The sequence below is a fragment of the Mus caroli genome, unplaced genomic scaffold (genome assembly GCF_978045245.1).
Source record: "Mus caroli unplaced genomic scaffold, Mus_caroli_1 scaffold_11, whole genome shotgun sequence".
NCBI classification, from domain to species: Eukaryota; Metazoa; Chordata; class Mammalia; order Rodentia; family Muridae; genus Mus; species Mus caroli.
Genome location: NW_028227266.1, coordinates 106,014,768 through 106,041,204, shown reverse-complemented (window position 1 = coordinate 106,041,204; position 26,437 = coordinate 106,014,768). Strand labels below are relative to the sequence as shown.

Sequence of the window (26,437 nt, the reverse complement as noted above, 5' to 3'; positions counted from 1 at the left end):
TGCTTGGCTGTGCTGGCTGGTCAGAGCTCTCTGGAGAGAGCTTCATGGGAACGTGACTCCATTCTGTGGAACGCCCTTCATGACTACCATCGGACTGAGGTCCATGACCCTGGAAGAATTAGCTAAATAAACCAGGGCATCTCTGTTGTCTTGCTTTTGGTTCCTGATCCCCCTTCTACTCTCATAGTATATCTGATTATTGAGAAATTCAATTGTTCACAGAACAGACGCTTTCTGGGGAGGACTGGCAGCCTTCATAGGTAGATGAAAGAGTCCATAGACCATGAGGTGGTGGCGATAGTCCAGGTGAGGATGAGGACGGTCAGGATACTTTGGAGAAGGAATCCACAAAGTCTGGCAATTATTAAGATATTTATTTTTATTTTTATTTATTTATTTATTTTTTTTGGTTTTTCGAGACAGGGTTTCTCTGTATAGCCCTGGCTGTCCTGGAACTCACTTTGTAAACCAGGCTGGCCTTGAACTCAGAAATCCACCTGCCTCTGCCTCCCGAGTGCTGGAGATATTTATTTTTAAATAAAAAAATTAAAAAGATGTCTATATGTAGCCCAGGCTGGCCTCCCCAGGCTGGATTCTTTTGCCTCACCTTTCACAGTGGTATAATTACAAGCGAGTGTCAGTTGCATCAGAATAGTCTTATTTTAGCCTTGCTTTTCAGTTAATGGCCATGAACTCACTGTTGAGTTGGGTGGAGTCTGAGAGGCCAGAAGGATGACTTTAGCCTAAAGCTTGCCTATGGGCCTATACGCTGACAGTCCTATGGGGGAAAGATTAGAGTTCTTGGACACAAATGGATACCTGAAATATCAGTCAAAAGAAGAGGCTGGAGAAAATGGTGTTGGCTACTGCTCTCCCAGGAGACCCCCCCGCCCCCACTCTCTCTCCACACACACACTTTAGAATAAAGTACAATAAAAATGTCACCATGTTGACTGCAGTACTAGTTTAGGCTTCCTGGATCTTGGACTAGAGATGCTGAGATGGGCTTTGAAGAATAAGACATCCAAGAGTGATAGCGAGGTATGGCACCAAGGTTTTGAACTTGCAGTGCTGGTGACAAGAGATGTTTGGATATATGCTGGATCTAAATATAGAGTCCAGAAGCGCCCAGTCTTTGCTCAGTAGTTGACAGTAGCGGGTCATAAGGCAATGCTGGTAGCTATCAGAGCGAATGAATTCTTAGGAGATGGAGGAAGAAAGTTCTAGGAGGGAGTCAGACCTCAGGATGGCTGGAGGTGAAGACCTATGTCCCACAGAGGCGGTGGCATAGGTCTGGGGTACACAACTAGATATAATTGGGAAAGGAAAGACTTCTTGACCATGAAGGCCGCTAAGCTTGTTCAGGCCACACACACACACACACCACAGCAGCCAAGTCAACAAAAGAACTCAGGAGGTGTTAGAAGCCTTGGCCTATATCCGGCATCCTAGGAGCCCAAGAACCCCCTGCACATCACTCAGTTCCTTTGAAGCGATGATCCCATTCTGCCAGCTTCTCCCTCCCGTTACTCCCCGAGCCCCGGGATGGCAGAAGAGGACCTTTCAGAGGATGTGGCTGTGATAGCACTGTGACAACGAGATGAGTTTAATAACGATGCCCCCATTTTTACTGGTTCTTCTCTCTCTGACAAGGGGGGGAGCGGCCATCTCGGTACGCCTGGCACGAGACACCGTGGCCTTCCTCACGCAGGACCACGACCCCGTTCTGCGGTAGCTGCAGCCAAAGGCTCTGGGTGGGCGGAGGGAGTTGGCCTCCCGGGCCGGGCTATCCAATCGCCTCTCGCAGATTTCCCTCCGCTGGCCCGCAGCGGCGTCTCGTGGATTCGCGCGCGGGCTCGGGCGGGCGGCGCGAGCCCGGGTATTGCGAGCCCCCGCGCGCCAGGGAGCGGCGCATGCGCGGGCGTCCCGCGAGCCCGCTGAGGCGATCCGAGCCGCGGCGGCGCCGGGAAGCCAGCGACGGAGCTGTGAGGGACCGAACGGCGGCGCGGGGACGGTGGCGACGGACAGGTGGTGAGCCCTCGCCCGCGTCGCCAGGGGCTCCTCGGCCGCCCGTGGAGTCTCGCGGTCGGTCAGGACGTGGCATCCGGCGGTGGCGGTGGCATCCCGGACGGCCTGTGAGGGATGCGCCGCCTACTGCCCCGCGCCGCCTGACCGCCCCCGCCTTGCCTCGCGGTGCGCCACAGCCGGGCCCGCGGCCGCCCCTGCGGCCGTCCCCTGCGCGCTGTCACCCAGCCGCCGCGCCCGCGGGGCTGCGCCCGGCCCGGCCATGTGGACCCCCACGGAGGAGGAGAAATACGGCGTAGGTAGGTGAGGCTGGGGCCTGGCAGCGGCGGGGGCTCGGGGGCACGTGCCCGAGTCCCGGTCCCCGCCTCGGTTGCTGCTGCCCCGGCTCCTCCGCCCCTGCCCGCACACTGTGCGGCCTCGGCGCGGGGCGGGTGCGGTACCAGCGCGGGGATGGGCCCGGGGCTCTGGGTGCGGGAGGGCGGCAGGGGGCGCTGGCGGTGCGGCCTCAGCAGGTGCGGCGGGCGGGCGGGCGGGCGAGCGGGAGGGGCCGCAAGGCCGGGGCAGTTGCGGGAGATTTGTGATGTGAGGCGCTGGACAGTTTACCCGCGAAGATGCATCTTGAGACACTGCTTTTTCCAGCAGTCAAAACCTCGATTTTAATGAATTTCTGCACCAAAGTTGATGAGCCCGATGGTTGTTTATTTTCCGATTGGAAGCTTACAAAAAAGGATGCAAAACGTTGACCTCATTCGCTCAGTCTAAAATGATGCAGATCTTTGTTTTGCTTTAAGGGTTAGAAATAGTTCCTCTACTACTGTGGGAATTGTTTTGGACATACATCATTGTTGAAGTTTAGTGCATTTTGCTGACATTTTTGTTTTTGTTTTTGTTTTGTTTGTTTGTTTTTTAAACAAATCTGTTTTCAAATGAGAACGATACTCCTTAGTTTCTTCTTAAACTGTTAGGTGAAACTCCCGAAGGTTGACGATTTCTTTTAATATTCCATTTCTTTAAAAAGTATATTCAATTTTTAAGGGACTGAGTGTTTTGCCTTAACAATGTTAGTATTTCGTGGCCAGCCACTTTACATCATTGTAAATAACCTATTGGATTTGGTTACAAATATTTAAAATGTGGAGTATGCAGGGTTTTTTGTTTTCTTAGCTTGTAATGGAAAATTTTAGAAAATTTATAGGAAGTATATTGCCTAAAGGCAAATTATTATTTCAATCAATGCAACAGTTCTATCAGTATTTCCTTCATAATTGATTATAAAGAAACTTTGTAAACTGCAGTGGTTTTGTAAAGTGCAATCGTTTTGTAATACTATCAGGCAAGGTATGTAAAAATACTGTTTATAGCAGAGGGGCCCTCTATCTTCTGAAAACTAACATTCTAAAGTTTGTAATTAGCTATGTATGCTACAGAGGACCTGGTAAAAAAGACCCCAAGTTCTAGAGTCTTTTGAAAAGGAATTAGGAAATGGTGCACAGGCCAGGATTCACCCCTAGGGACTCTTTTACCTTTTCTATTTAAAGCATTCCTTGAATACTAAGTTGCTACCGTGAAATGAGGAGTTGATGGTTCTTCTGCTATCAGAACTACTTAATTAGAATAACAAGCACTCAGTGTGAAAGTGGTCAGCTGTCCAGTGGTACTTGATACATTTTTTCCTTCTGGGGAGGAGCTCTCAAGTAATGCTGGTAGTGGGATTCAGAGTGCTGGCTTCTTTTTTTACTGGTGCTTTGGGAAAATTATGTAAATAATTTTCTTAACGTGTAAATGAGGGCTCGTGTTAACATATCTTACAGGGTTGTGAAAACCAAACAAGTACACACTAAGTAGTTTGTAAATGTTAATCTCCCCATTAATACTTAGACAGTGATAACACTATATAACGGCGTGTTAGTTCTGAGACTGGTAATTCAAGGCAATCAGATGGAATGAGATTAGCTTTAGAAAAAATTGTCATTCCCCTTAGAGGAGCATAGGATTGCAGACACCATAGATCTTAAATGCCTGTTGTTATTCTGACAACAGTTTCTTTGTAGCTATGGTCTGGTATAATTTTGATGCTTTTTTTCTTTTCTTTTTTATAAAAAGCAACTACTGGATATTTCTCCAACAGTTTTTTCCAACTGTCATTTCCTACTATGGTCTAAAAGTTTTTGTTAAATTGCTTAAAACTCCGGACTTTGTCCCCTCCATAAACTTAGGGGCCGCACTCCTAGGTGTTTTCTTAAAATCTAATTCAATCTGTAAGATATGTTCAATATTGTACTTAATAATGATAAAAAGGCAATGAAAATGATTTTTTAAATAGTTCCATTTGTTTGATTTCAGGCTAAGGACTAGCTTGAAAGTTTAACTATTACTACTGTTTCTATAAGAAAATGTTTTGAGTTCAGCTTTCTAAAAGTAAACATTCATTTATTTGTTGGTGTGGAGAATGGGTGTACCCATACTATGACATGCAGGTGAAGGTCATAAAACACCTTGAGGAGTTTGGTTTTTTCCCCTTTACCGTGTGTGTTTGGGGGATTGAACTCAGGTCATCAGACTTGCTGGCAGGTGACTTAGCCCACTGAGCCATCTCACTGAATTTAACAGAGATTTAACTTCTAAAGGTCTATGGTAGAGCCTAGTGTGGTTCATATCGCCTTGAATTCAGGAGATCCAAGGATCAGGATTTTGAGGAGGCATCAGAAGGAGGGAAGAAAGAAAGAAAGGATGAAAGAAGGAAAGAAAGGGAAAAAAGATCTGTAGTACTGAGGAGTCTGAGGTGGGAAAGATCCACTGTCTACAAAATTTGAGTCAATTCACTGGTCACTAGAGTAGCCTGAAGATAGTGGCTTCATAGGTTATTTTATGACCCTTCAGTCACAAGAGGGAAGCTCAGTTTTTGAAACCTCTGAGAGAACCAATACCTCTTTTTGAGGCAAATCCAGAACTTTAATTTGTTCTTAAAAACAAGGATATAATCTACAATTTATAACCATTGGTTTAATATTTGCAGAGAATGTTAACATTTAAAATTTTACTTGAGCATTAAGGCAGGAGGAGTAAAGTGACAGATCTGAAGTATTTGACTAGTAAGTGCTGAATTGAAAATTGAAGCCAAGATTTCAGAATTCTAAGCTACAGATTCTTCTTTTTTACAAAAATTTTATTATTGTTCTCTGTGTGTGTGTGTGTTATATGTGTGTCTGAGGTCCCATGGTGATAGGAAACAACTTTTGCCAGTTGGTTCTTCCTTTCCACCATGGATTCTATGGACCAAACTCAGGTTAGCCTTGGGCAACAAATGTCATTTTTATCTGCTAAGTTACCTTGCCAGCTCTACAGATTCTTTCATTACATCCTTTGCCTTTGAATGGAATTTGTCAGTAAGTCTAACTTGAAAGTTGAGATGTAGATCTAGAGCAGTGGTCCTCAACCTTCTTCATGCTGTGACCCTTTAATACAGTTTATGACTCCGCTATAAAATGATTTTTGTTGCTACTTCATAACTGTAATTTTGCTACTGTTATGAATCATATTGTAAATATGTGTATTTTCTGATAGTCTTAGGAAACCACTGTGAAAGGGTTGTTCTACCCCAAAAGGGTTCATAACCCGTAGGCTGAGAACCACTGCTCTAGAGTCTTCATTTTAAACTAGGTAAATATATTTAAGGAATTTTCTCCACCTTGGGTATTGTATAAGGTGACATAATATTACTGTTGCATTTATGAATATAATGATTTATTTTTATAATGGGTACAGGGCATGAGTTCAGAAAGCAAATTTTTAATAATGCCTTGAAGATGATATTAAGTGCTACTTTATTGTTGTGATGATGATGGTGGTGGTGGTGATGATTATGACAACGACAAGGTTTCACTTCTTAGCTGGCCTAGAGCTCACTATGTAGACCAGGCTGGCCTAAAACTCGAAGAGATTTGTCTGTCTTGCTGGGATTAAAGTTGTGTGCCACCATGTCCAGCCTATTGTTCTTTTTTAGAAAGACATTTAGGATAGAGGAAAGAAATTGAGTCAGTAAACATTCATTGAGTAGCTTTTTTAAGCCAAAGAGAGTTGTCTTGACTCTTATTTTCTAAAGCAAACAGGAACTAATCTGCATGGAATTATCAATTAAATTTTGTGTTTGTGTGTGGTATATGTAATATATGTGCATATGTGTAAATGGTGGTTAACCCTTTGGAGTCTATTGCATTCTGTCTTATATTTTGAGATAGTCTCTCTTGTTGAGCTTGGAACTCAAGGATTTAATTAGATTGGCTAACTGGCCAGAGAGTATCCAGAGATCTCCATCTTCATCCCTGACTCCAGCACGGGTGTTACAGATCTGTGCCACTGTGTCTGGCTTTTGTGTGGGTGTTAAGGATCTGAACTCATATTTACAGGCTTGTGGGACAAACATTTTATTGATTGTGTCTCCCCTTTGTATGGATGGGTGTTTTGCTGCATTGTTCAGGTTATTCTCCAATTTTTGGGCTCCCCTGTAGTTGGGCAGCAAGTGTGCATGAGCTACCATAGTCAGCTTCATATCTTAATAGAAAATTTAACATATAATAATATTTAGTAGACTTCATATTTACAGATCATTTAATCATGCACTATTAGACAGTACGTTAGTATATTGTAAACATGGTAATGTTTTCAATGTAACTTCATTTAAAATTTTTATTTATATGTCTGTTTTTTGTGTCTGCCAAGTTTGTTCCAGTGTTCACAGAGGGCAGAAGAAGGTGTCAGAACCTCTAGAGCTGGAACTTGGGCATTTGTGAGCTGCTAGACATGGGTGTGGGAATCTGAACTCCAGGTCCTTTGGAAAATAGCACATCTCTTAATTTCTGAGCCATCTTTTCAAGTCCAGATGTAGCATCTTTAGACACATCCTAAAGCATGAGGGTCTGAAAAGAACAGCCATTGAGGTTGGAAATTCCTCATATTCACACTCTGTGTCTACAGTGGTGTTGAACATTAACTTTCAATAGCTTCTGAATCTTCTGAAATTTGTATCTTTATTTTTGATAGTAAGAATGTTTAAAATTATTCCTACTATGTAAACAGCAGTTGGTCTGCTATATTAGGGATTTATTTCCAATGGTATGATTTTACCGTAGTGAACAAGCCTATTTATGATTGTGCTCTCAAGTCTCTTGTATACTTCCCTCCAGACAAATTATGTGTAGAGAAGCAATATTTTGTAAAGTTTTTGCACATAGTCTCTGAAGACATTTTTTAATTTTTAAAACATACATAAACACGTCACCACTTATTTTAGCAGTGGTCCAGGTACTTGTTATATTACACATTAGGATACTTTAGTGAGGATAATGACTTTGTTGGGAAATGAGTCTTTCAGAAACTTCCCATTTTCCTGTTTGTCTACAGTGCTATAAAATCTCAACCTCCTACTTCCACATACTATCCTCCTCTTCTCTCAGTACTCATTTATGTGTTTTTGCTAGTGAGTGAGAACTCACATTTGTGGTAAAATTACAGCACGATAAACATAGATGTAGTACTGCATCTTTACCAGTTGTGTATTTGACCTTCTCAAGTGGAGCCCATATTATTACTGCACAGCTGTAATAATAACAACAAGGGTATTCTCCCTCCCACCCCCAAGACAGGGTTTCTCTGTATAGCCTTGGAAGTCCTGTAACTTGCTCTATAGACCAGGCTGGTCTTAAGCCTACAGAGATCTGCCTGGCTCTGTCTTCCAAGTGCTGGGATTGAAGGTGTGCACCACCAGTGCCCGGTTAGAATATCGTTATTGCTAACTAGAATTGATGACTTCGTGTACATTCCTATACATCTTTGTTTTTCCCTCCATATAAATTTCTTGGATTATACCTTTCACCAGGTCAATTTAAAATTAAAAAATATGTGTATGGGTATTCCAACTTCATATTTCTGTGTATTATGTGCATGCCTGCTGTCCAGGGAGGCCATAAGAGGATATCAGATCCCTTGGGACTGGAATTAGAGATGAATGTGAGCTGCCATGTGAGGGTAGCTAGTGCTCTTAAACCATTGAGCTATCTCCAGCAACACTAGTGCAGTTTTTGGCCTTTAACAGATCATAGAGAAAATACAGCTTAAGGTTCTGTAGTTTGACCTCTAGAAAGGAGCCACGCGTGGAAGGAAAGAACCAACCCTGCAAGTTGTCCTCTGACTTCTCACACATGTTATAGCACACATGTGCTCAGACACACTTGTGCTCAGACACACTTGTGCACAGAATAAATAAGAATGTAATAAAAAATTTGAACATATTGGTGGTAACTTACTGTTGTTTGTAACTCATAGTTATACCAAACAACCACAAACAACAACAACAACAACAACAACAACAACAGTGTTTCCTTGTGGTTTGAGAGAGAGTTTAGTGACTAAGAGTACTGGTTGCTCTTCTAGAGGACCCAGGTTTAATTCCCAGCACTCACATGGTGGCTAACAACAATCTATAACTTACGTTCCAGGGATGCTGACTTCCTCAGGCAGTTTATATGTGCATCATAGTAACACACAGGCAGGCAAAAATACCCATACACATGAAATAAAAACTAAATCTGAAAAACTATTTATAACCTTTGTTTGTTTTATTATATCTATCTATCTATCTATCTATCTATCTATCTATCTATCTATCTATCTATCTATCTTTGGTTTTTGAGAAAGGGTTTCTCTGTGGCCTTGGCTGGCCTGGAACTCACTATTTAGGTTAGGCTGGCCTCAAACTCACAGATCTGCTTATCTCTACTGAGTGCTGGGATTAAAGGCATGCACCACCTACCTATTTTATGAACTGTTTGTTTGTTTGTTTTTTGAGACAGGGTTTCTCTGTGTAGCCCTTGCTGTCCTGGAACTCACTCTGTAGACCAGAATGACCTCAAACTCAGAGATCTGCCTGCCTCTGCCTCCCAAGTGCTGGGATTAAAGGCGTGCACCACCACTACCTGGCTTTTATAAACTCTTAAAAGTAGGGATTGTGCCACAGTTAACTCAATGTTCTTGAAAGGTAGAGCTCACTGTCAGGATATGGAATGGTTCATGCCTGTACTTGAGAATTAAATTGAACACTTTGTTGGTGTGGCATTATATTTGATTTTTGGTGACTTTTGAGACACTGTTCCATATTGTTCATATTGAACTTATAACCAGCTTAACTCTAGGACTCACTTCATTTGAACCAAAATCAAAATAAATTCCGAGTTTATACATAATCTCAAGCAAAGATGTTAAATGTTCTTTTAAAATAATTATTTCATCTCATTTAAGTTACTGTATTTGGCTTATCAGTTCAACCTCTCAAATACTTTTGAAGCTTAAGTTTGTGATTTTACATATCTTTCCTTGATCATTTATCTATACAAGTAATAAGATTTTGTTATGCAAGTGGCTTGTCTTTTTTCAGATAGCTAATAAAAGTATTAAAAAGACAATATTTAATTTTCAATAAATACTAGAGGGAGGTATTTAGTATATAAAATTGTATTATGGGTGTGTTATATTTTGAATGCAAATTATCTGGATGAATAGTTCATGACAGTACCATCTTTGTGAACCTGATTGTGTTTGAGATTAGGGCAGGTTCCAGATCGTGGTCTGTGGAAGAAAAATGTCGTTACAGTGTGTGTCAAAGAAATGTCAGTATTGAAAAGAGGTTAGGCCCATTTTCATCTTCATACATAGGAGGAATTGTAATCTAAAATTTTATTGTCTTTTGTTTCTGATATTCTTTCCAAATCCCAAATTACTATAGTTTGGACTTGGAATATTCCTGTTTTCAAGGCCTATGTGTTAAAAGATGGCCCCTAGCTTGGGCTATTGGGAAATGGTAAATGCAAGACTTTGTAAGAGTCCTCTGGCTATTGGGGGTGTATCCTTGAAAAGAATAGTGGGAATTTAGTTGCTGCTTTCTTTGTTTCTTGTTTCCTGGTTTGGGTGAATTTGCTGTGCTGTGTGCTCCTGCTTCTTGAGAGCACTGGTTTCATCGGCCCAAACATGGGCTGAAAGTTTCAAGATTGTGATTAAAATAAAATCTTTTCTGTTTAGAATATATACATACATACATACATACATGTGTGTATATATATATATATATATATATATGTATATATATATATATATGTATACTTTTTATTCTTTGTGAATTTCACATCATGCATCCCAATCCCACTCATCTCTCCATTTCTTCATATTCTCCCTCTGCCCTTGTAACATGCCTCCTAAAAGAAAACAAAAACAAGAACAAAATCTCACCATGGAAGCTCTGATATGTCATGGTGTATCACATAGTACCCCCCCCCCCCTTTGCCCAAACGGCTTTACTTGCAAATGCTCATTGCAGTAAATCAATGGTCTTGTTTAAGCCCTGTGGCTTCTGCTACACTGTCAATACTGGATTCTCACCAGCACTCTTCTTGGATATCCTGCTGTTGTCCTGCATCATGGAGATCCTGCAGCTTTGGTTCTGCAGGATTAGCCCCTTCATGAGCTCCAGCAGTTCATGGATGGGGGAGATGTTAGGGTGGACCAACTCAAAGTCCTTGAGGTGGGGAAAGAGGTGGAGTAGCTGAGTTGGTCAGCCTACAGGCTCTCCTGTGCCTGTGCCATTAGAGTTAGCTTTCCAGCACTGCTCTGGTGAGGGACAGGGCCAGCTCACTCTAGTGCCCCAGCTGCCAAGGGGTGGGGCTAGCTCTCCCACCTGCCTCTTGCCATCTGTACTGTACTGGCCTTTGGTGGTAACATGGGCCATGGACATCAACACAGATGGGCCAGGACATCACCTTGACATCAGTGTTAAGTGCAGTGCAGGCAGTGTGGGGTATTCACATCAGGCTGTTCTTTAACACTCTTGTGTCTCCAGTTCCCTCTCATCATAGTGCATAGACTGTTATAGGATGAGGGCCTCTGGATGTCTTCTGCCCTGCCTATGCCTAGAAGCTAATATATCTCTGATATTTGTTGATTATAATATACCTATGTTCTTGATATACTCCTATTCAGAAAGACCTTAATTTTTCACCTTTTTGGTTTGTTCAGGTTATAATATGACTAGGATTCTATGGCTACCATTTCCTGCTTGGGGAATGCCAGCTGAACAAGCTCAGATGTCATCTCTTTGCCCTTCTGATGTAAATAAGTGCTGCTTCCGATATGTCCTTACTCATTTATCATATGCTTAGTTGCATTTCTTTGCCACAGGTGACTTAGAAGCTTTTGGATAGGAACTTTCTTAATGTTTTTTATTATCTATTTACTTACTTATTTATTCAATATTGGGGCTGTTTTTTGAAGGCAGTCTGTGAGTCTAATATGGTTTTTAGGTATGTGACATTGTGAATATGTGTTTGTGCTTGACCGTTTTCTTTCTTGAGCCCGTTAGGGATTTCCTGCTTATGGCTGAGTTCAAATGACTAATTTTGGGTAGGAGCCTAAGGATTCTAGTAGCAATTCATCTTACCTTGAATTGCAATTATTGCAGCAGTGATTAGGAAATCATAAATCAGGTAACTGTAATATAATTTGACTTTCCTCATTACTTTTTTGTCCAGCATCTTTAGGGAATTCTATGTTTTGTATGAGTGGCTTTTCCACCTTTAAAAGCACAACAAAGATATTTTGTCTATTTTGGTTGAAGTTTCTCCAAAACTTAATGTATTTTAGTTTACTCTTAAATACTTTAGCATGTTGAATTCATTTGATGTTTATTTTTCTGTATTCATTTTTCTTATTATATGAGATACATTAATTATAGAAATATTAAATATGGAAAAACAGACAAAAAGAAATTAAACATTTTTTTACACAGATATAACTCTAGCTGACATAATGACGTATCTTTCTAGTCTTTAAAAAAAAGTATGTGTAAATATTCATTTAAAATAACTTTAGGACCATACTGTTTTACACACCCACAATTAATTTGAAGTCAAAGCACTACTTGTGGAGCTAGTCTTTTCTTCCACCACAATCTCTTGCTTAATCAGTCTTTCCTTTGGAGAAAGAGTTTGCTGAACTTGAAGTTTATCAGGTCAGGTAGGCTGGCTGGCTAGTGATATATGAGTTCTGTCTATTTCTGTCCCTGTCTCCCAAAGCTGTGATTGCACTTGCTCCACGCTCAGCTTCTTACATGTATCTGAGTATCCAAACTCAGGGCTTGTGCTTGAGTGGCAGGCACTTTACTAACTGAGTCATCTTTCTAGCCTTCTGTTTTCTTCTTGACTTTTTTTTTTTTTTTTTAAAGAGCCATTCTTCATTTAGTAGCGTGTCATTTAATCTCTGTGAGATTGTGAATGTTCCATTTCTCTTGTCATTGATTCTAGTTTTATTTTATTATGGTCAGATAGAATATAAGAAGGTTTTTTTTTTTTGTATTTGTTAAGACTTGCTTTGTATTCTATTATATGGTCTATTTTAGAGAAATTTCTATGTGATGATAGAAAGCTTATGAGATGTCTGGTAGGTCTATTTGACCTATGATATCACTTAACTCAGATTTTTTTAATCAGGCAGACCTGTCTAATTATTAGAATGATGTATTAACATCACTTATTATTATGTTAAGATTAATCTGTGACTTTATATCTAGTAGTAGTAGTTTTATGAAATTGGGTTCATCAATATTCACTGCATATATGTTTGAAATTGACCTCTTGATAGATTGTTGTCTGAATTAGTATAAAGTGATCTTTTAGAAAAATACCTTTCTAGTTTTTTTTTCTAATTTTAATTTGAAATATTTTGTCAGATACTAGAATTGCTATACCTACTTACTTTTGTAAGTGCTATTTGTTTAGATATTATTTTTTCCATTTACCCCCAGGCTGTTTGACTTTGCCAGTGAGGTATATTTCTTGCAGACAACACTTAGATGGATCTCTGTTTGTTTATAAATTTTATTTCACCATATGGGCCAGGCAGGTCTTGAACTGGAGATCCACTTCCCTATCCATCCCAAGTGCTTGGATTAAAGGGGTGTGTTAATGGAACCTGTTTTTTAAAAATCTATTCTGTTTGTGCCTTTTGGTTGCAGAGTTAGGAACATTAACATTTAGGGTTTCTATTGAAAGGTATGCATTCATTCCTGTGATCTTGTTTTAGGACTATTTACTACTTTCCTTATCTTCATTGCCTTATTTATGACTCTAGCACATCCCTTCTGCTCCCCATAGTATCATGACTGTGTTTACCTTTCTCTTTTGTGTATAGGATTCCTTTAGTGTCTTCTGTAATGCTAGCTTAGTTGTCATGAATTTTTTTTTTAGTTTGTAATTATTATGCAAAAGTTTTTCCTATCTCTTTTGGTGATGAAGAATAGCTTCACTGGATATAGTAATCTGGGTTGACAGTTACTGTCTGTCATTCAGAGGTTAAAATGTGTCCTCTTATGCCCTTTTGGCTTTTGGGTTTCTTTGAGAAATGTGCTGATACTTTGAAGGTTCACTTTGATATCTTTGTTGGTGTGTCTGTCTCTCTTGCAGTTTTCATTCAGTAAACTTCATTTGATGGCTAATACTGTTTGTTGTTTTAACACTATTACTATTAACAGAATTACTTTGGAGATAAAACTCTGGGCTGTGTTTGAGGGAGTTTGTAGGTTGAGTAACTGGAGGTAGGAAGACATACTCTTGATTGTGTGTAGTGCCATTTCATGGACTGGGTTCTTAGACCAAATAAAAAGAGGAAAATGTGGTGGATTTCAGCTTTGATGTGTCTCTGCTTCTTGACTGCAGATACAATGTACCAGTTGCCTTGTGATCATGATTTTCCTGAAGTGGTGGGCCATACTCTCAAACTGTAAACCTGAGTGACTTCTTCCTTAAGTTTGTATTCTTGTTTTATTTGTTGGTACAATAAAATTCTCCAAGAGAAAACTTAGTGGAGAAAGGGTTTATTGTAGCGTACAATCTATTATTTTGAAAAAGTCAAGTAGCAGAAATTTACCTCACATTTCCTGTCAAGAACAGGAGAAATGACTATACACACATGCTACCTGCTTGCTTATGCTTAATTCAATTTCTCCATTCAGAAACAGTTCATGACTCCCTGCCTAGGGAAGAATGCCACTCATAGTGTGCTGGATCTTCCCACATCAAACTAATTAAGACAATCCACCACAGACATCCCCACAGCAATGCAGGCAGCCTCTCAGATTGTCTGACCAGGTAGTTCTACACTGTGTCAAATTGACATATTGCCTGCAGCTGGTTGTGTCAGATATGCTGTCAAAACAATTAGAAAAGTGACTTGTAGTGTTTTAGCAGTAATATAGCATGGGAGATTATTTTCTAGTCTCATTTAGTATTCTAAATGCCTCTTAGGTCTGGATATATATTTCTTTCCCTAAGTTTGGAAAGTTTACTGCAAATGATTTTATTCAGTGTGTTTTTATGCATTCTCCTTCAATATCTATGAGTTATAGATTTGGCTTTTTAAATAGTGTCCTGTAGATCTCACATGTTTGGTTCATACTTTGTTACTAATTTTAATATTTGCTGGTATTTGAATGCTGTAGCTCTTCTTACTTGTCCCAAGCCCTGATATTTGATACTGTTTTCCACTTGATCTATTCTCTTGGAAGGTTTTTGTCTTACTGAACTTTTAAAACACATCAGTAAGACTTTTCTAATGTTTCTGTCTCTTTGTTGAAATCCACGTTCATATCTTGTATTTGTGTAGATACTTTTTTGTTTCCTGTAATTCTTAGTAAATAAAAATATTTTATATTTACTTGCTTTTATGTGTAGTATTAAAATAATTAAATAAGTCCCAAGAGCATGTTCCTGCTACCTGTTCCAATGGTTTACATTCCTGAATGAAAGTACACACACAGCCTTTATATTTTGATATGCTTAAAACAGCTTAATGGCTGGGATACTTCCTAATGTCCACGTAGCCAATCCGCCTTCTTCCAATAATCCTGACTTATCATTTACTACATTCTATATTCTACCTTGGCTACCCTGGACCCAGGTGGGTAGCCTTCTGGGGCAGCACAATTCTGGCTCCTACATGGACGCTACATGCCTTCCTGTCCTATACCTTCTCAGGTATGGTGTCTCCCTTTCTTCCTACTCCCAGCATGGCAGATCTCTTCCTTCTCCTTCTCCTCCTCCTCCCCCTCCTCCTCCTCCCCCCCTCCTCCTCCTCCTTCTCCTCCTCTTCCTCCTCCTCGTTCTTCCCCTCCTTCTCTTCCTCCTCCTCCTCTTCTCCTCCTCTTCCTCCTTCAGTTCCAAGCCTAGGAATCCTAAGTCCTATCTCAGTTTTCCCTGCGCATCCATTGGCTGTCAGCATCTTTATTTACTAATCAGAATCAGCTTGGGGCAGGGTCCTTCAGTGTCTTATGTGTGGACTTGTGGACTTTTAACAGTATTAGGTCAAACCCACTACACTTGTGGGTGTGTATATGTTTGTGGATATGCATCTGCTATGGTGTATATGTGGAAGACTGTTTAAGGGAGTTGGTTCTCCCTTTCTACCGTGAACATTCCAGGGATCAAACTTATCCCTTGTCAGGCTTGATGGCAAGCACCTTTCCCTGCTGACCTGTCTATTTCACCTAAATTATAAAAAAGTTTGTTTTATTTTTAAAGTAAGTTTGTGTATATATGTGTGTGTATATTTGTGTGTATATGTGTATATGTGTGTATGTACATGTGTGTACATGTATGTATGTACATTGTGTATGTATGTTGCATGCATGTATGTATGTACATGTGTGTATGTGTGTATGTGTGTGTGTGTGTATGCATGTATGTGTGTGTAATGCCCACAAATGCTAGAGGATCCTACTGGAGCTAGAGGTGAATGTGAGCTGCCTGAAATGGGTACTGGAAGCCACACTTGAGTCCAACTATAAGAGTAGTATGTGCTCTTAACCACTGAACCATCTCTCTAGTCTCCAATTATGGGAATTTTATATTCCTTCTGCTGTCTTCAGTGACCCACTGGCCATTCAAGAGTATATTGTTAAATCTTCAAATATTAGATTATTTTCTGTAATTTCTCTTACTATTGGTTTCTTGTTTTCTTCAATTACCTGAATAAACACTCATTATTTTGAACCTTTTAAATTTGTTAAGACATGCTTTAAAGGAGTGCAGAGATGATTTGTTCACTTGTTGCTCTTGCAGAGGTCCTGGGTTTGGTTCTTTCACAACTCTCTATAACTCCATTTTTAGGGGATCTGATGCCTTTTTCTGGTCTCTGGGCACTGCATATATGTGGTTCACACACATGCATTGCAGATGAAACACTCATACAAAACACACACACACACACACACACACACACACTTTTTTTTTCTTACTTTAACTTTTTTTTAATGAAAAAAAAAAAAGAAACCCAGAAATTTCCTCCCTTTCCTTCCTTTCTTTTTTTTTTGATTTTTTGATTATTATTATTTATTTATTTTATTACATATTTTCCTCAATTACATTTCCAATGCTATCCCAAAAGTCCCCCATACCCCCCCACACTTCCCTACCCACCCATTCCCATTCTTTTCGCCCTGGCATTCCCCTGTATTGGGGCATATAAAATTTGCAAGTCCAATGGGCCTCTCTTTCCAGTGATGGCTGACTAGGCCATCTTCTGCTACATATGCAGCTAGAGACAAGAGCTCCGGGGTACTGGTTAGTTCATCATGTTGTTCCAACTATAGGGTTGCAGTTCCCTTTAGCTCCTTGGGTACTTTCTCTAGCTTCTCCATTGGGAGCCCTGTGATACATCCAATAGCTGACAGTGAGCATCCACTTCTGTGTTTGTTTGGCCCCGGCATAGTTTCACAAGAGAGAGCTATATCTGGGTCCTTTCAGCAAAATCTTGCTAGTGTATGCAATGGTGTCAGCGTTTGGAAGCTGATTATGGGATGGATCCCTGGATATGGCAGTCTCTAGATGGTCCATCCTTTCATCACAGCTCCAAACTTTGTCTCTGTAACTCCTTCCATGGGTGTTTTGTTCCCAATTCTAAGAAGGGGCACAGTGTCCACACTTTGGTCTTCATTCTTCTTGAGTTTCATGCGTTTAGCAAATTGTATCTTATATCTTGGGTATCCTAAGTTTTGGGCTAATATCCACTTATCAGTGAATACATATTGTGTGAGTTCCTTTGTGTTACCTCACTCAAGATGATGCCCTCCAGGTCCATCCATTTGGCTAGGAATTTCATAAATTCATTTTTTTAATAGCTGAGTAGTACTCCATTGTGTAAATGTACCATATTTTCTGTATCCATTCCTCTGTTGAGGGGCATCTGGGTTCTTTCCAGCTTCTGGCTATTATAAATAAGGCTGCTATGAACATAGTGGAGCATGTGTCCTTCTTACCGGTTGGGACATCTTCTGGATATATGCCCAGGAGAGGTATTGCTGGATCCTCCGGTAGTACTATGTCCAATTTTCTGAGGAACCGCCAGACTGATTTCCAGAGTGGTTGTACAAGCTTGCAATCCCACCAACAATGGAGGAGTGTTCCTCTTTCTCCACATCCTCGCCAGCATCTGCTGTCACCTGAATTTTTGATCTTAGCCATTCTGACTGGTGTGAGGTGGAATCTCAGGGTTGTTTTGATTTGCATTTCCCTGATGATTAAGGATGTTGAACATTTTTTCAGGTGCTTCTCAGCCATTCGGTATTCCTCAGGTGAGAATTCTTTGTTCAGTTCTGAGCCCCATTTTTTAATGGGTTATTTGATTTTCTGGAGTCCACCTTCTTGAGTTCTTTATATATATATTGGATATTAGTCCCTTATCTACACACACACTTTTAAGACTAGGCATTGTAGCATGCTTAGTAAGATTAACCCAGCATCCCAAGATAGAGGAGGCAGATATCTGTGAGTTAAAGGCCAGCTTTATGGACTAGAATGAAGACTATTTTTAAAGAAGATACTATGGACTTCTGATAAGTGTATTTTGTACATAGTGGGTGCCTTTTTTTTTCTTTCTTCGAGACAGGGTTTCTCTGTGTAGCCCTGGCTGTCCTGGAACTCACTCTGTAGACCAGGCTGGCCTCGAACTCAGAAATCCACCTAAAGGCATGTGCCACCACTGCCCAGCCATAGTGGGTGTCTTTACCAGTTGTCTTAGTTACTTTTCTATTGCTGTTAAGAGACACTATTACCGGTGGATTTCTGTGTTTGAGGCCAGCCTGGTCTACAGAGTGAGTTCCAGGACAGCCAGCCAGGGCTACACAGAGAAACCCTGTCTCGAAAACCAAACCAAACCAAACCAACCAACCAAAAAAACACTATCACCAAGACACTATCACCAAGACAACTCTTATAAAAGAAAGCATTTAATTGGTGTCTTGCTTACAATTTTAGAGGGTTTATCCATGATCATCATGGCAGGAAGCAGACAGACATTGCAGTGGAGCAGTAGCTGAAAGCTTTACATCCTGATGTGCAGGCAGAAGGCGGAGAGAGAGGAAGACATAGGATCTCCCTCTCTTCCCCTCCCTCTCCATTCTCTCTCTCACTCCTTGCTCACTCATACTGGGTTTATCATGGGCTTTGGAACCTCAAAGTCCACTCCCAGGGACCCAACTTCTACAACAAGGCTATACTTTTAATCCTTCCAAAATAGTTCCACCAACTGAGGAGCAAACATTCAAATGTTTATATGAGCCTTTGAGGAGCATTCTCATTCAAACTGTCACACCAGTAATACATGGTTCTTGGTGGTACCAGTTAGTTGGGTCTTGTTTTTAATGTAGCCATCTAATCTTCATTGGTAAATTGAGGCCATTTATATTAAGGGTTATTATTGAAAGATATTTACTAATTTTTATAATTTTGTTGGCTTGCTTTTTGGTTTTCTTTCTCCCCTCATTAGTACTAGGAGTTTATTGGTTGACCGTGTTGGACATAATAGATTCCTTCCTCTTTATCTCTCATTAAGTTTATTCTTTCCTTCATGCTGTGATTGAAACTGGCTTTCCTTCTCTGTGCATAGCTTTTCCTTTAAGAATCTTGCAGTGCTAACTTGTTAGTCTTGAACTGCCTTACTGCTGTTTGTGAGAGTACTTTATTTCTCCATCAGTTCTAAGTGATAACTTTGCTGGTTATACTAATCTTGGATGGCAATTTTTAGGACTTGTGAGGCTTGACTGTGATGTGTGCTTTTAATCCCAGCACTCAGAAGGCAGAGGCAGAGGCAGGTCTACAGAGTGAGTTCCCGGACAGCCAGGGAACAGAAAGAAACCCTGTCTGAAAAAACAAACAAACAAACAAACAAACAATCAAACAAAATAAATTCTCCCCTCCCAAAAAAGAAAGGAAGAAATAAAGAAAGAAGAGCCCCATATGATATTGAGAGAAGGAACACATAGGGATCCTCCTGTCTCTGCCTCCCAAGTGCTGTTAAAGGTGTGCAGAGCCACTACATGACTTCTTTTTCTTTTTTTTTATTTCATAAAACATGTGGTATTTCAAAGAGCACATATTTTGTAGAAATTAAACATACAACTTTGAGTTCAATCATTTCTATACATCACATATGAACAAATATAATACCAGGAAGATATGGACTTGGAAAAAAGGAACATATGTATATATGTATGTATATATATACACACACATACATAATTTCTTTAAAATTTTCTTAATTCAAAATGATAAATATGTACTAAAACTTTTCACCATTCATTTTCATATGAAAACATAAGTATCAAATTTAGTTACAGATCAGTATCATACAAAAATACACAGGGTAAGAATTAGTACAGCACATATCGGAAATTGAAAATATATCTATATACAAAAACATGCTCCTCAAACATTGATATATTATTACAATGAGGTATACTTAGGAGTGAACTTCCAGTATAATACTGATCTCTTGGTGGGTCAATCAATGGAATTTATAAAAATGTTCCCCTATAGATATCAAATGCCAAACCCCTTTTGTAGCATCTATTGGAATCTAGTCACTCTTGTAAAAAGGAGGAGTGGCTCTGGAAACTTGTAGTAAACCTAACTTCAATACCCTGCAAAGTTTCCCAACTGTCCTGAACATTCATGGCCAGGATGGAGCATTCACTGAGGTTAGAGGAAAGAAAGAAATCACCTAGCAGCGTCCAATGTCTGGGCTTTCCAAGGTATCTCTAGAACTCAATGACTTGCTCCTATTCAGATCCAAACTTAACAAGGGACCATTATGAAGGTAAGCATTCTTTTGTTGTTGTTGTTATTGTTTTTTTGAGACAGGGTTTCTCTGTGTAGCCCTGGCTGTCCTGTGTTTCCCAAGTGCTGAGATTAAAGGTGTGCACCACCACTGCCCGGCGGTAAAGCATTCTTAATGTCAACACAATAGCTTTTTTTTTTTTTTTAAAAAGATTTATTTATTTATTTATTTATTATATGTAAGTACACTGTAGCTGTCCTCAGATACTCCAGAAGAGGGCATCAGATTTCATTACAGATGGTTGTGAGCCACCATGTGGTTGCTGGGATTTGAACTTGGGACCTTCGGAATAGCAGTTGGTGCTCTTAACCACTGAGCCATCTTGCCAGCCCAATAGCTTTTTTTCAAGTTAACATGTGACTGAATATTTTAGAAACATTTAGCACACAGCAGATTGTTTGATTTTCTCTAGCAGTTGCTGTTGTCTTTCATACAGTTTCTTCCTTTCCACCAGGAGCTTGAACTCATCAGCCTGCAGAGTGTGGATGTACTCAGTGGCTTTTTTCAGGATGACCACATTGGCAACCTTCTTATTGTGCGCCAGTTCAGGCACAAGGTCCTTAAGGTTCAGGAAACTGGAACGCATAATGTCACGGCGTTGGCGCTCCGTTCTGTTGTGGTTGCGGCGTTGGCACTCCGTCCTGTTGTGGTTGCGGTGGTGCTCGATGTCCTCCAAGTCTGAGTTGTTCTGGGATCCCAATCTCTGAGCCTTTGGCCAGAGGACGCGTTTGAGGGGCCCTAGCGAAGCGTGGCTCCTGGGCTTCTTCTGAGGCCGCGGGTCCTCCCTGTCCAAGTAGGGCAACGGTGGAGCGGCATAGTTGTGTTGCTCTCGAATGAGGTCGCAGTGCTTGAGGATCAGCTCACTGGACTGCGTGCATCCGGGACTCAGCGCTGCGTTCTCCGAATGCGCTGCGGTGGGGAGCCTGGTGACACTTTTGGAGAACTGTGTCTCCTCCAGCATGTCCGCATAGATTTCCTTTCCGCCTTCCTCTACAGAACCTGAGTTGCTCAGGAAGTCCTCTAGGGAACTGCTGAGCCCTTGGTGGTCACCAAGGCTTATCGCTTCGCCGGTGCTGGTGGGGATGGTGGGTACAGGCATAGGCTCCCGCTTATTCTCTGGGAAAAAGACCACAGCAGGGTCCACATAATCCGAGTCCAGATGGGAGACCTCTGTGAGCCAGGCTGTCTTCCCACACCCCATACCTGCTGTCTCACTGAGCGCGCAGACAGCACAGCTGGCGGTGGCGGCTGCTGCTCTGGGGGCCAAGGTGCCTGTGCCGAGGGCCAGGGACCCGTAGCCTCTTGGCAGCTTCTCACTCACCACACTCTCTGGCTTCTCACGGGTGCAGTCCTGAAGGATGATTGGGTTGCTAGTGCAGCTGCGGAGTCCTCCCAGTCCGAGAACTTCCTCCTCGGCGGGATTACTCCATAAGTCGACCTCAGGCAGCAGCGTTTCTGTTGTCCAGGGCTCACCAGCGTTCACGGGCTCCAGGCTGTGCTCTGCCAAGGCACATCCAGGTGACAATTGTGGGGTGAGCAACAATTCAGACTTCTTCCGGGTGTCCTCCCCTGGAGGTGTAGAGTTGTGACCACCAAAGTAGATGTCATCTTCTTCCAGGTAGAAGCAGGGTTTCAGCAAGTCAAATTCCAGGTCTGAGTTCTTGCAGACCATTCCAGGCATGGTGGATGTATCCATTCTTCTCCACAGTCTGTAGTCCAGTTAACCCAACAGTGGTCAGCTGAGAATGGGAAGTCCAAGAATCTAGTAGTTACTCAGTCCCATGAGGCTAGTTGTTTCAGCTGGTCTTCTTTAGAAGTCGGTTCCAACGGATGTGCTGGCTAGTAAGTACAAGCAGGCAAAAAAGAAGTGAATCTTCCTTCTTCCAATGTCCTAATGTAGGCCTCCAGCAGAAGTGTGGCCCAGATTAAAGGTGTGTACCACCACACCCAGATCTGGGACTTGCTTTGTTCCATGCTGACCTTGAATTTAGAGAGCTTCTTGCCCCAGTCTCCTGGGATTAAAGGTGTATACTACCTTGTCTGAGCCTAAGCTTTTCATGGCCACTGTACCTCAAGAACTCCATGCCAAGATCCAGGTCAGAAACTTGTGTCTTCCAGCCTCAAGATCTGGATCATAGGTGAGCCCTCCAATTATGGATTGTGATTCATTCCAGATATAGTCAAGTTGACAACCAGGAATAGCCATTACAAGGAAACAAATTCCTGTGATCCAGATCTTGAGGCTGGGAGATAGAAGTTTCCGACCTGGACCTTGGCATGGAGGTCTTGAAGCATAGTCCTTTTCTTTTTGATAAGATTTCGCTATATTTCCCAAACTAGCTTGAACTCAGCAATCTTCCTGTCTATGTTATCAGACTTAGAGTCACAGTTTGCACCAACAGCTTCCTATTTTTAATATAACAATCAGAGTAGCCAGATTAATGGCGACAAGCAGAAAAAGAGGAATTATTCAATGTGGCCACATTGGGAAGAGAGACAGAGAACTCCAGTGATCTATCTTTTGTGTTCTGACACAGGTGTAGGTGTCAGAAGAGGCCCAGTGTTTTATGGATATTTGAGTAGTTCCTGTAAAGATGCTGTCCCACCCACCACTGACCCATCATTTTCTCTTCTGTAAAGTGGTCTGGCAGCAAGTTGTAAATCTCTTTCAGGTACTTGGCTTCCCAAGGGCTGAGATTAAAGGCAAGTGTCACTATGCCCAGTGTGACTTCATTTCAATTCTGATAACTCTCTCCCTTGTCTCGGAAAGCATGAACTATTTGATAGTTTGATCTTTTTTTTTTCATGTTGATATGACAAGGTTTGTCTCCTCTGGTGCGATTTGACCTCATATTGGGGGAAATAAATTACAGATGTTAAGAAAAGAAACCAATGCCAATAAATCCTTTACAGCCAATTTAAAAAAAGCAAACAAACAACTGTGTCAGGCAATCCTTAAGTCTAGTCTGCTTGTCTTGTGGATACTGCAAACATATTGTTAAGTTTCTTTGTCAGAAGTTGCACTTCTGTGGAATGTTAATAATAAATCTTTATTAAACATGACTGTCAGGATGATCAAGTACTTTTTCAGAATTAGTGTGTTCAGAAGTTATAAAGCTTTGTGATAACAACCAACAAAAATAAACCTGATTTGAAAATGAAGTATTTGCTTATAGATTTACCAATGTTCAATATCTCTTAATTATCAAAAGGTACTGCTTGGAGTTCCCAGTCTTAGGGCCTGTCTGATTGCCTTTGTTGAAGTGAAGAGTCATGATACAATTAGGAATACACAAACATAAATCCTAGGAAGGCTAGTGTCATTAACAATTCTATTTCAGAAGTTCCCATCTCTGTAAAGTGTTTTCTTGTTTTGTATCATAGAAACAGTATGTAATATATATGCAAAACAACCAGTAACAATTAACATCATTGTGCAGTGATGAACTCTGATATGTGTTCAAGGGGGCACTGAGACTGATTGTTGGGTGTAAGAAATTTATTAGTAGAGTTACTATGCCATAGACAAATAGGTAGGTAACAACATGGCAGGGGTTTTGAGGAAAATTTAGGTCCCAACAACAGAGGCAGACATCAAGGCAGAGGCTGTGAAGAAAGGAAATCAGAGGTCATGTGTCAGAAGTGGGGGGTTTCTTCTTTTTTTTTTTTTTGGTTTTTCGAGACAGGGTTTCTCTGTGTAGCCCTGGCTGTCCTGGAACTCACTTTGTAGACTAGGCTGGCCTCGAACTCAGAAATCCGCCTGCCTCTGCCTCCCGAGTGCTGGGATTAAAGGCATGCGCCACCACGCCCGGCTTTTTTTTTTTTTTTTTTAAAGATGTATTTATTTATTTATTATATGTAAGTACACTGTAGCTGTCTTCAGATGTACCAGAAGGGGGCATCAGATCTCATTACGGGTGGTTGTGAGCCACCATGTGGTTGCTGGGATTTGAACTTCGGACCTTCGGAAGAGCAGTCGGGCGCTCTTACCTACTGAGCCATCTCACCAGCCCCCGGGGGGTTTCTTCTTATACCTCACCTTTTTACTTAGAAAAATCTTTTCTCATTCTGTAGGCTGCTGTTTTGTCCAACTGACATGCCCTTTGCCTCACAGAGAGAAGCTTTTCAATTTCATGAAGTCTCATTTATTAACTGTTGATCTTACTACCTGTGCTAAGTGCCTGTGAATTTTGATGAAGATTGAGTTGAATGTGTAGATTGCTTTTGATAAGATGGCCATTTTTACTACTTTAATAGTACCAGTCCACGAGCATGGGAGATCTTTCCATCTTCAGATATCTTCTTCAATTTCTCTCATAAAAGTCTTGAAGTTATTGTCATACAGGGCTTTCACTTGCTTGCTTAGAGTTACCCCTTAGAGTTTATATTATTTGTGGCTATTGTGAAGGGTGTTGTTTCCCTGACTCTTTCTCAGTTTGTTTGTAATTTTTGTACAGGAGGCCTACTGCTTTTTTCTCTAGTTAATTTTGTATCTAGTCATGTCGCTGGAGGTGTTTCTCAGGTATAGGCGTTCCCTGGTAGAATTTTTGGGGTTGCTTATGAATTAATATTATATCATCTGTGAATTGCAATACTTTGACTTCTTCCTTTTCAATTTGTATCCCCTTGATCTCCTTTAATTGCTCTGCTATAATTTGAAGTACTATATTGAAGAAATATGAAGAAAGTAGACATCTTTGTCTTTTTTTTTTTTTTTTTTGAGTTTAGTGAAATTGCTTAGAGTGTCTCTTCATCTAATTTGATGTTGGCTGTAAGTGTGCTCTAAATTGCCTTTATTGTGTTTAGGTATGTTCTTTGTATCCCTGTTATATCCAAGAATTTTGTCCTCAAGTGCTGTTGAATTTGTTAAAGGACTTTGTGGCATCTTATGAGGGGAACATATATTTTTTCTTTCAGTTTGTTTATATGGAGGTTTACATATTTTTGTTTGTTGAACTATCCCTACATCTCCAAGATGATTCCTACTTGATTATAGTAGATGATATTTCTGATATGTTCTTAGATTCAGCTCACAAGTATTTTATTGAGTATTTTGATACCAATGTTCATGAGGGAAATTAATTGGTCAGTAATTCTCTGTCTTTGTTCAATCTTTGTGTGGTTTGAGTGTCAGGGTGATTGTGGCTTCATAAAATGAATTTAGCAGTGTTCCTTCTCTTTTTTTAAAAATGTTTTATTTATTTATATTCTAAATGTTGCTCTCCTTCCTGGTTTCCCCTCCAAGAGTTATTCACCCCATTCCCCCTCTTTTTTGCCTCTGAGAGGGTGTTCTCCACACCCACCCAATCACTCCCACTTCACCCCCTTCGTCCCCCTTCCCTGGGGCATCAAATGTCTACAGAATTAGCTGCATCCTCACCCACTAAAGCCAGACAAGGGAGTCCTCTGCTACATATATGCTGGGGGCCTGGGACTAGCAGATGTATGCTCTTTGGTTGATGGCTTAGTCTATGGGAGCTCCCAGGGGCCTGAGTTAGTTGATACTGTTGTTCTTCCTATGGGGTTGCCATCCCTTTAAGCTCCTCCAATCCTTCCCCTAACTCTTCCATAGGGTTCCCTGACCTCAGGCAATGGTTGGCTGTAAGTTTCTGCATCTGTCTCAGCTGTTGGTAGAGCCTCTCAGAGGACAACTATGCTTATTAGCTCCTGTCTGCAAATACATCATGGCATCAGTAATAGTGTCAGGGTTTGCTGCCTGTGAATGGGATGGATCCCAAGTTGGGCCAGTCCCTGGATGGCCTTTCCTTCAATCTCTGCTCCATTTTTGTCCCTGCATTTCTTTTAGACAGGAGCAATTCTGAGTCAAAAAATTTGAAGGAAGTTTGGTGACCCCATCCCTCTACTGTGGGCCCTATCTACTGGAGGTGGTCCCTTCAGGTTCCATCTCCACACTGTTGGACATTTTGGCTAGGTCATTCCCATTGAGTACTGAAAACCTCTCACATCCCAGGTCTCTGGGACTTTCTAGAGGTTCATCTTGCCCCCCGCCCCCAGGCAGCTGAATATTTCCGTTGGCCCTCTGGGCTTCTTTCCTGTCTCCCCTATACCTGATCTTGCTCCCTCTTTCCCCCCTTTTCCACCCAGGATCCTCCCTTCCTCTGCTTCCCATGATTACGTTGTTCCTCCTTCTAATTGGGATTGAAGCATCCTCACTTGGGCCTTCCTTCTTGTTAACCTTCTTGAG

General features: G+C 41.1%; 2 protein-coding genes across 4 annotated transcripts in view; one reads left to right on the top strand and one right to left on the bottom strand.

Moving 5' to 3' along the window:
- Positions 1-1,931: 1,931 nt before the first annotated feature.
- Dock3 (dedicator of cytokinesis 3) overlaps positions 1,932-26,437 on the top strand; it is a 296,390-nt gene continuing 271,884 nt past the window's right edge. For all 3 annotated transcript variants that reach the window (XM_021171370.3, XM_085827985.1, XM_085827986.1), the window contains exon 1: positions 1,932-2,324. In XM_021171370.3, coding sequence (XP_021027029.1) covers positions 2,288-2,324 — 37 coding nt within the window. In that variant the 5' untranslated portion in view covers positions 1,932-2,287. The remainder of the gene's footprint in view (positions 2,325-26,437) is intronic.
- LOC110301120 (protein S-Myc-like) lies at positions 20,612-21,928 on the bottom strand. Its single transcript, XM_021171371.2, has one exon. The coding sequence runs from the start codon at positions 21,926-21,928 to the stop codon at positions 20,612-20,614; it is 1,317 nt and encodes a 438-aa protein (XP_021027030.2).

Bases quoted from the DNA above. Each gene is read 5' to 3' on its own strand.
- LOC110301120 (XM_021171371.2), bottom strand. From the start codon at position 21,928: ATGGATACATCCACCATGCCTGGAATGGTCTGCAAGAACTCAGACCTG.